At 58.4% G+C, this 8,420-nt stretch overlaps 3 protein-coding genes across 3 annotated transcripts, besides 8 other annotated features; all 3 read left to right on the top strand.

Moving 5' to 3' along the window:
- Positions 1-130: 130 nt before the first annotated feature.
- On the top strand, positions 131-3,178 carry Tco025E_00723 (putative dual specificity protein phosphatase; the record flags this gene model as incomplete). The annotated part of the gene is made up of 1 exon (XM_029367663.1): positions 131-3,178. One exon carries the CDS (start codon positions 131-133, stop codon positions 3,176-3,178), a length of 3,048 nt encoding a protein of 1,015 aa, XP_029232271.1.
- A 39-nt stretch (positions 3,179-3,217) lies between these two features.
- Positions 3,218-3,247: a microsatellite.
- Positions 3,248-3,567: 320 nt separating this feature from the next.
- Positions 3,568-3,617: a microsatellite.
- A 347-nt stretch (positions 3,618-3,964) lies between these two features.
- Positions 3,965-4,019: a sequence feature (A-rich).
- Positions 4,020-4,107: 88 nt separating this feature from the next.
- Positions 4,108-4,130: a microsatellite.
- A 71-nt stretch (positions 4,131-4,201) lies between these two features.
- Positions 4,202-4,223: a microsatellite.
- A 56-nt stretch (positions 4,224-4,279) lies between these two features.
- Positions 4,280-5,386, top strand: Tco025E_00722 (putative GTP-binding protein; the record flags this gene model as incomplete). Its single annotated transcript, XM_029367662.1, has 1 exon — positions 4,280-5,386. The coding sequence occupies one exon, from the start codon at positions 4,280-4,282 to the stop codon at positions 5,384-5,386; it is 1,107 nt and encodes a 368-aa protein (XP_029232270.1).
- Positions 5,387-5,399: 13 nt separating this feature from the next.
- Positions 5,400-5,446: a microsatellite.
- A 237-nt stretch (positions 5,447-5,683) lies between these two features.
- Positions 5,684-5,707: a microsatellite.
- A 275-nt stretch (positions 5,708-5,982) lies between these two features.
- Positions 5,983-6,009: a microsatellite.
- A 201-nt stretch (positions 6,010-6,210) lies between these two features.
- On the top strand, positions 6,211-8,418 carry Tco025E_00721 (NUP-1 protein; the record flags this gene model as incomplete). The annotated part of the gene is made up of 1 exon (XM_029367661.1): positions 6,211-8,418. A coding segment is annotated over one exon (2,208 nt), but the record flags the coding sequence as incomplete, so codon positions are not given.
- Positions 8,419-8,420: the final 2 nt, after the last annotated feature.

Below are 8,420 nucleotides of genomic sequence, written 5' to 3'. Positions count from 1 at the left end.
ACGCGTGCGGGTTGTTGTTGTTGTCGGTTGAGCCGTTTTTTTTTGGCGTATTTTTCTGCTGTGCTGGACTGCTGCGAAAATACGAAAAAAAGCAGAAAACGAAAAACAGGGCTGGGGCTGGGACGTCAGAATGGGGAACACCGTCTGCACGGATGCCGTGCCCTTCTCTCTGGAAGACATTCTGCACTCATCGCAGCCGTCGCCGAGGCGCTGCGTGGCGCAGTTTCTGCCAGTTGGCGTCATTGACAAATTCACGCGGTACCAGCACAACTTCAAGGCGTTCGTCTTCCGCCAGGGCACAACGGGCGCTGCTGTGCGGCGGCTGGACCCTTCGCAGCTCCACGCACAACCGTTTGACCTCGCACAGGCGAAGATTAAGTTGGAGGAAACCGCGGCGTACGTGCTCGTGCACGTGCAGTGCCGCCCCGTCGCCACGATTGGCTCGGCTAGCCCCGACGCTCCCACCCCACGTGGCGGAGGGCGGCTGCATAGGGAGTTTGATGGGGATCTGCGCGGCAATGAGGAGGCCCCCGCATGGTCGCGGATACTTGCAGAAGTGTTTACCCCTCGAGGCCTGGCAACGGCGCTCGCGTCAAACATAGACAAGCCCTCACTTTTCCTGTCACCCTCTGTTGCTGTGGCAAATGCCGATGTTAGCCCAACCGCGGAGCGTCATCCCACCGCCGCGGCCTTGCGCCTGGGTGAGTTGGACTTTCGCTTTAGCGTCCACATACTTACTGGCAAAAAGGCGCATCAATTGGTGGCATCCGTCGCCTTGCTCCATGCCTTGCGTATTGAGCAGTCTCTTATGGAGAACGATGAGGCCGTGCGGGGGCTCTTTTTCAACTGCAGGCCCTCGCACTGGACGTCTGATGCGAAGCCGGTCTTCCCGGCATGTGTTCCTGTCGGGGAGCTGGTGAGCTACCGGTCCTTTTCGCGCCGGAATCCACCGATTATAGAGGAGTCGCACAGGAACGCCATTCTCCGCATTTTGCACAATATACGATGGAAGCCGTCGTTTCCGGCGATTCTGGCGACGCCGCCCACCGCACGCGGCAGTTTATCCCGCGGCAGCACCCCACGCGGGATGCTTGCCCCCGTCACCACCACCTCCGTCTACCAGCAGGCCTTCATGCAGTCGTTGGCAGGTGCCGCCCCTTCAGCCTCCCAGGCATCTTCCGCGTTGGAGGTACCCCGTTTACGGTTCGCGCCGGAGTCGGCGCGGCAGAGCGCGGCGGATTTGCCACTAGGTGCTCCTCGACGGCAGAGCAGTACGTTGGCGTCGTCGTGGACACAGCGCGAGGGCGCTTCGGCGGCGTCCAATGCGACCTCCGCACGCACACCGCAGGCCCCTGCGACCCCGCCGCTTTTGCCCTTCATTTCCAGTCTACGCCTAAGCGAGGCTCTGAACGGGCGGGGCACCGCTGAGGCGGACCCAGAGAATGACGAAATTCGCATGACAGAGGAACGAGTAAAGAAACTGAAGGCCGCGACACCAGAGGCCACTGAGATACTCCCATGGCTGTTTGTGGGTGGGGAAGAGGCCGCGGGGGATCGTGTCCAGCTTCTATCAAAGGGCATTACCAGTATTGTAAACACCGTCGCATTTTCTGTGGGAAACGCTCACACGGATGTTTTTCACTACCTCGGACTTTACCTGAGTGACGCCCCGGATGAACCCATTTTCTCACTTTTCCCGATTGTGATCCGCTTTGTGGAGGAGTCACGGGTAAAGGGAGGCAAGACGTTTATTCACTGCCACCAGGGCGTCTCTCGCTCCTGCTCCTTTGTCATTGCGTACATCATGTGGAATCAGGGCCTCTGCTACGACAGGGCATTTGAGTTTGTGCGTGCGCGACGCAACGTGTGCAGCCCGAACACGGGCTTTTATGTGAATTTGCTGCTGTGGGAGAATCAGCTGGCAACCCCAGTCTTCAACAAGGCCTACGCATACGTCCCCTACACTGAATACATGTTCCCCTTCTCCTTTCGCCTGGCCCTCGCGTTTCGTGCGCACGAGAACGCGCACAGCGACGACGACTCACAAGTCGTGAATTCTTTTGTGCGTGTGGTCCACCACACCGACAAAAGCTACGCGGTCGATCCACGGCTGAGTTACGGCATTTTGTTTGGGGGCCGTGACTCACAAAGTGGGGCCCCTGCGACGCTCATCTACTCCTACTTCTTCGCAGGCTCGGACTGCGACGCCATAGTGCGGCAAGAAGCCAAGGAGGACTGGGAAGCATTCATCCGATACAACTTCTACCATGGGCAGAGGAGGCGAAGCACGAACAACAAGGGCGAGGTTGTCGCGTACGCGCCAATACCAGCGCTTGGGCAGCCAACGAGGTGTTTGGCGGGCATTCAGGATCTGGAGGACGTCGTTAACGAACACATGTTCAGCCGACGACGCAGGGCGTCCGATGGGGCACGAGGTCCAAAGCCAGTACTGGCGCAGCTGGAGTGCTGGGACAAGCTGCTTGCTCACGAGGACATGATCGTTCGCCTCTCCAACTTCCTTGCGGAGGAGCAGCGTGTGAAATTAGCATCTCTGAGCCGTAAACGCATGCGCGAGGAGGAACGACGAGGTCTGGCTAAAGTCTCGCCGCCTGGTAGCACGCCGCGGATCTCGTCGTACAGAAGCGCTGGCGCTAGGGGCAACACCGTGCCAAACCCTGCTGCACCTGCACCTGCACTTGTCGCTGCGGCCGCCGCGGTGGATTCGGCGTCGTCGGTGTCTCCGTTGTCCACAGCGCCGTTAGCAAAATCCACAACTACGAAGTCGGCGGCCGCAGGCGCGAAGGTTGCCGTGCCGCATATAAAGACATCCTCAGCACCGCCCACGGCAGGTTCCAAGCCGTTGGGCGGTGAGGTGGAGATTTACGCCTACCCGTTTACTGGTTCTCCGCTGACGAACATATTAGACATTGCCGACATGGAACCGGATGGCTGCTACGTGGTTCTTGTCCCCGCCGCGGCGTCGGGGCGCCACCGCGTGTTTTTGTGGTTCGGCTGCAACTCCAGCGTTACTGAGCCGGAGGCCTGGCAGGCGTACTGGCGATCACTGAAGGTCGACAAGGACGTTCGCCTGTGGAACGAGACGGTGCTGGAGAGCCCGTTGGAGGAGGTGGCCCGCGATGGCGAGGAGCCCGACGAACTCATCCTGGCGCTTGAATAAGGCGAGCGGGCGTATAAACTGGCCATCGCACAAGCCTGCATATGCATAATTATATATATATATATACATTTGAGGTATGACGGCTTGGGTTATAATGTGATAGAGCGACGTAAAAGGAGATAAAGAGGCAGGGATCGACATTACACTCCCCCCCACACGCAAACACACGATTCGCACAGGGCGAGGATTAGGAAAGGATCATTGCACCTTCTTGCTTGGAGCCGAGAAGCATCATGTGTACTTGTGCACGCTCAGCGGTGAGTGTGTTGGCGGCAACACTTCAGTGTGAGAGGGGATGCACACGTGAATGTGCATTCAGTTGGGTAGCAGGAGCGGCATGGGCGATGGGAGACGAGCTGACGGTCGTCGGAACTTGACCGGGAGGAGGTGGTGTCGGTGTTGGTGTGCGAGCGTGTGTATGTGTGCATGTGTGGGTGTGTGAAAGTGGAGGAGGGTGACGGGGAGAAGGCGAAATCTCTACAAGAGAAGGGGCGAAGTGTTTTTTGTTTTGTGTTCCTCTGTACGTGTGGTTTCTTCTTTGGCGATGACTGTGCGGTGGGGAAAGTGGCACGGAGTGGTGTGCACTCATTTGATTTCTGGCGCGTATTCTGCCGTGTGTACGTGCGTATGTAGTGCCTTGCGCGTAGGAGCGCGGTAAGGCGGTGTATTTGCGTGCCTGCATGCGTCTACACCCGACTTGGGCCCACGCACCTCTATCCTTATTTCTTTCTCGCTCTCTGCCTGCCTTCTCTTGAGGAGGATCTTACTGTGAGGGGTGAGTGAGCGTTGTTTGTTTGCTGTTGTTGTTTGCTTGTTTGTTTGCTAGTTTTTGTTTTTGTTTTGGCAGGGCGACCTCCATGCCGGCCGGTGCCCCCGTCACGCTGTGTGCACCAACTGCCGCACCTCGGCTCGTTTTCTCTATGCTTTACCCTCCTCCTCCTCCTCCTCCTCCGTCACACCCGCGTCTTGCGTTTGGGTGCACGAAGCTCTACAGGAGGCGGGCAGAGAAAATCGCGGCCAAAGCACACACACACACACACACACAATTCCAACAGGGAACCGAGTGGACGGCGGAGCGAGACCTCGGACATCGGCCGCGGTATGCTGCGTCGAAGCCCACTCCTCCTGCGGCGCCGCGGCGCCGGCATCATCGGCCTCCCAAATGTTGGGAAGTCGACGCTCTTTAACGCCCTCACTTGCAGTCAACAGGCGAAAACGGGCAATTTTCCCTTCTGCACCATCGACGCAAACCCTTCAAAGGTGCCGGTCGTGGACGATCGACTCCGCAGGCTGGCCGCCTTCACCGGGGCGCAGAAGATCGTTGACGTGGAGATTGACCTCGCGGACGTCGCGGGCCTGATTGCAGGCGCCTCCAAAGGGGCCGGCCTCGGCAACAAGTTTCTTGCCGACATTCGCCCATGCACAATCCTGCTGCACATGGTGCGCTGCTTTGAGAGCGCCAAGGACGGCTTCGACACCCCAACACCGCTGGAGGACATAGTCACCATCGTGAATGAGCTGGTGCTCGCCGACCTGGAGGCGATGGAGAAGTCGCTGCATAAATCCAGTAAAACGCGGAAGGCGGGGGATGCGGCGCTGGTATTCTGCCAAAGTGTTGTGTCTTGGCTGCAGGACGGAAAGCCTGTCTCAGAAATGCGGCTCAAGACGGAGGAGGAGCGGCAGTGGCTGCAGCAGTATCAGCTGCTCTCTGCGAAGCCGATGCTGTTCGTGCTAAACATGGACGAGGCGAGCGTCGTGGCGGGAAACAGATTTGCTGCAGCAGTCGAAGAAAAATTTGGTCCGGAGCGAACGTGTCGGGTGTCCGCCTCTTTAGAAGAACAAACCTCGCAGCTGGACTCGCGGGAGGAGCGACTTATGTTTTTGCAAGAGTATGGCGTGGATTTGCCGCGGGGGGAGGTGCTGCTGCGTCATGCCTACCGCCTGCTGCGGCTGCAGTCCTTCTTTACGGTGGGCCCGCTCATGGCGCACGGCTGGACCACCAAAGCGGGCGCAACGGCAAAGGAGGCGAGCGGGGAGATCCACTCGGACATGGAAAAGTACTTTCGGCGCGCCAAAGTGATGCCGTACGAAGAATTCTTGTCCAAGCCGAACCTTGCGGCGGCGGAGATGCAGATGACGTTTGTGGACGCCAACCATGTCATGCGAGACGGCGATGTCATGATTGTTGAGCACAATGCCCCATCTTAGCGGCCCTGCGGAGCACACACACACACACACATACATATATATATATATATATACATGTATGCTGCGACATTGCGAGATCACGGTGGGGCCAGACGGGGGCGAAGGGTGCTGCTGTGGCGACTGCGTGTTGTCGAGCGAGGGGAAGGCGACAGACTGTTGCTGTTTCTTTATTCTTTTGCCTGTCGCGAATAAACTCACATGGGAGAGTAGTGTGCCCGCCCCCCCTGCGTTTTTGCGACGCGTTCACATTATTTCATAATCCATCAGGAACCCGTCTGGCGGCACATTTGCAGCCAAGTGGGTGGGTGGGTGGGTGGGGGGAAGGCAAAACGGCGGAGTGAGACGGTGGGCGCTGCACGCCCGCGGCCAACGAAGCCGAAACGCCCATGCACGTGACGAAGGATAAGTTGCATGTTTCTCCTTCCCGTCCTTTCCCTCTCTTCCTCGCCTGCACACGCACATGCCCGCTGGGGCGGGCCAAGGGCCGCTAGGAGAAGTAAGTCGTTTTGCTCAGTGAGTGAATTATTACAGAGAACAACAACACCCACGGACGGAAAGAAGAGAAGGGAGCCACGGCACTGCCGCCACACAAACAAAGAGAGAAAGAGAAAGAGCGAGAGGAGGTAACAGTTAAATCGAAATTTGCTGAATTCGCAGGCTGCGAGCCCCCGAGGCAAGAGGAGTAGAAGCAGGGGTATAGCCTGGAAAGGAAAGGGCAACCGCGGGAAGAAGAAGGAGGACTCCCCACGCGACACGGCTGGGAGAAACACACAAGGGACGCGACAGAAAAGTGTGCCAAGGGGTTTGGGGAGGATAGTTTGTCGATGTTTAACGCCAACGATGCACGCCGCTACCCGGGCTTCTTCACCAGGACGTGGACCCCGCCACCCGATGGATTTTCTTTCACTAATGCAAGAAGTCGGCGTTCACGTGGCGCCCTTTCCCACGCAACACCCCCGCCACTGACGCCGCGTCTTGCCTCCCCAATCGACGTGAGAGGACTCTCCGCGACAGACCCCTTGGGACGCCTGGAACACTCACGCGCGTCACCGACAGAGGTGCAGGCTAGTCGCGCGCTTGTGGGTATGTCGCGCGATGAACCGGACATCTCACCACACATCAGCACCCTAGACGTGAGTGGCTTGGGCGCGTTCACGGCAGCGCATCCTAGCCGTCGTGGTTGGGAGGATATGCCGCAAGAGGAGCGCATGGCTTACACCACACGTCTTGAGGAGGACGTGGGCCACGCGCAGGCCACACTGGACCGCGCCTACCATCTGCGGGATCACTACAAGGAGGAGGCGGCGCGACTCCAAAGAGAGTTGCTGCAGAATCGGCGGGCGCTTGACCGTCTGGAGCGTGACCACCGCCAGTGCAAAGAAATTATCTACCGCCATCAGCGCGGGGAAGTTGACCTTCGCCAGCGACTCGATCACGCCGAGGGAGAGGTGCATCGGCTTAAGACGTTGCTGCAGTCTGAGGAGGAAGTTGGGGGGGCGTCTGTGGTGCAGGCAGAACGGCATCTACGGCTCAAGCAGTCAGAGGTTGATGCGCTTCTGGAAGAGAAGAGGCAATTAGAGGAGCAGGTGCGTGTCTTGATGCTGGAGCTCTCCAACGAGCATCACTCAGCCAGCGTACGCGAAGGCGCAGTCACAAAGCCGACGTCTAATTTGCATGGGGAGGACGGAGAGGAGGAGCTGTCGCAGACGCGACAGATTATACAGGTCCTTCGCACCGAGTTGCAGGACTTGAGGCAGCAGCTTCAGAACGAGCGCTCCCAGCACGAAGGCGCGCTTGATGAGATCATCAAACAACGCAATGGTCTCCAGGGGGTAAACACCTCGCTTCGTGACGAGATCGAAGGGCTAAAGGAGAGGTGTTGCTTGCAGAATAAGACCCTTGATGAGCTTCGTGAGGAGCTGCTGCAGCGGGCGCCTCTGACACACACCGAGCATCACGCCCTCGTTCAACGGTGTGAGGAGTTAAAGGGGGAAATTGAGCGACTCCAAGCGAGAGAGTCTGACTCCCGCGACAAGGCTCTTGAGCTCGAAAAGCTGGCAATACAACAGCAGCTTTTCGCCCTACGGGCCGATGGGGAAGAGAAGAATTCCATGCTACACAAGACACGTGCCGACTTGGCGCACACGCGAGATCATGTCAGTACCTTGCAGGATGAGCTCGAACTTACCCGAAAGGCCAAGACACTGCTTGACCAGGAGCTCCTTGACACAATGGAAAAGCTGCACTCCGCCAAGGAGGAAAATAAAGAGGCCGAAAAAGTCATAAAAGACTTTAATCGAAGGCTTCAGGACCAGTTCTCACGAATTCATGAGCTACAGGCGCACTTAGACCTCCTACAACGCCAAAAAGCGGGTAGTTCAGCGAATACCATACCATCCAGGCCAGTCCCACTCACTAGTGAGGGTGCCAAAGAACCTCTAGGACAAGGAAACGCATTCAAGACTTCCAACAAAGAATCATGTTCAGCAGAGGCAACTATTAAAATGCGAAATAACCAGACACAAGACATACCAGAACCTCCAGGGATGCCACAAGAGGAAGACGCAACAACACAAGACGACGACAAGACAGCAGCAAATCAACCAGCGGATGAAATGATAAATATCCTACAACAGCTTTCGGTAGCACGGGCAACGGTTGAGCAGCTGTCGGCGGAGCGCGGCAGCCAGGCGGCACGATTGGCCGAGCTGACGGCGGCCGTTGCCCGCCTGGAGAGCAGCGCCGACGCCTCGAGACCGGTGGTGGACGCGCTGACCGCGGAGCTGCGCGAGACGCAGGGCCGTCTCCGCCAGGCGGAGGAGGAGGCCAGCCAGCTGGCCGAGCGGCTCAGGGTGTCCGAGGAGCGTCGCGAGTCTGCCGTGGCGGCCGGTTCCGCCAACGCCGCGCTTGCAACGCAGTTGTCGACTCCGCTGACGGCGCTGGAGCGCCTCGCGGAGGAGCGCGAGACCCTGGCTGGGCGCTCGTCCGAGCTTGAGGAGCGCGTTAAGGAGCTCGAGAGGGAGCTGCGGGAGGC

This window comes from Trypanosoma conorhini (genome assembly GCF_003719485.1).
Source record: "Trypanosoma conorhini strain 025E chromosome Unknown Tco_14.4_contig_00019, whole genome shotgun sequence".
Classification (NCBI taxonomy): domain Eukaryota; phylum Euglenozoa; class Kinetoplastea; order Trypanosomatida; family Trypanosomatidae; genus Trypanosoma; species Trypanosoma conorhini.
Note: the sequence above shows the minus strand (reverse complement) of the source record. Positions and strands in the feature narration are given on the sequence as shown.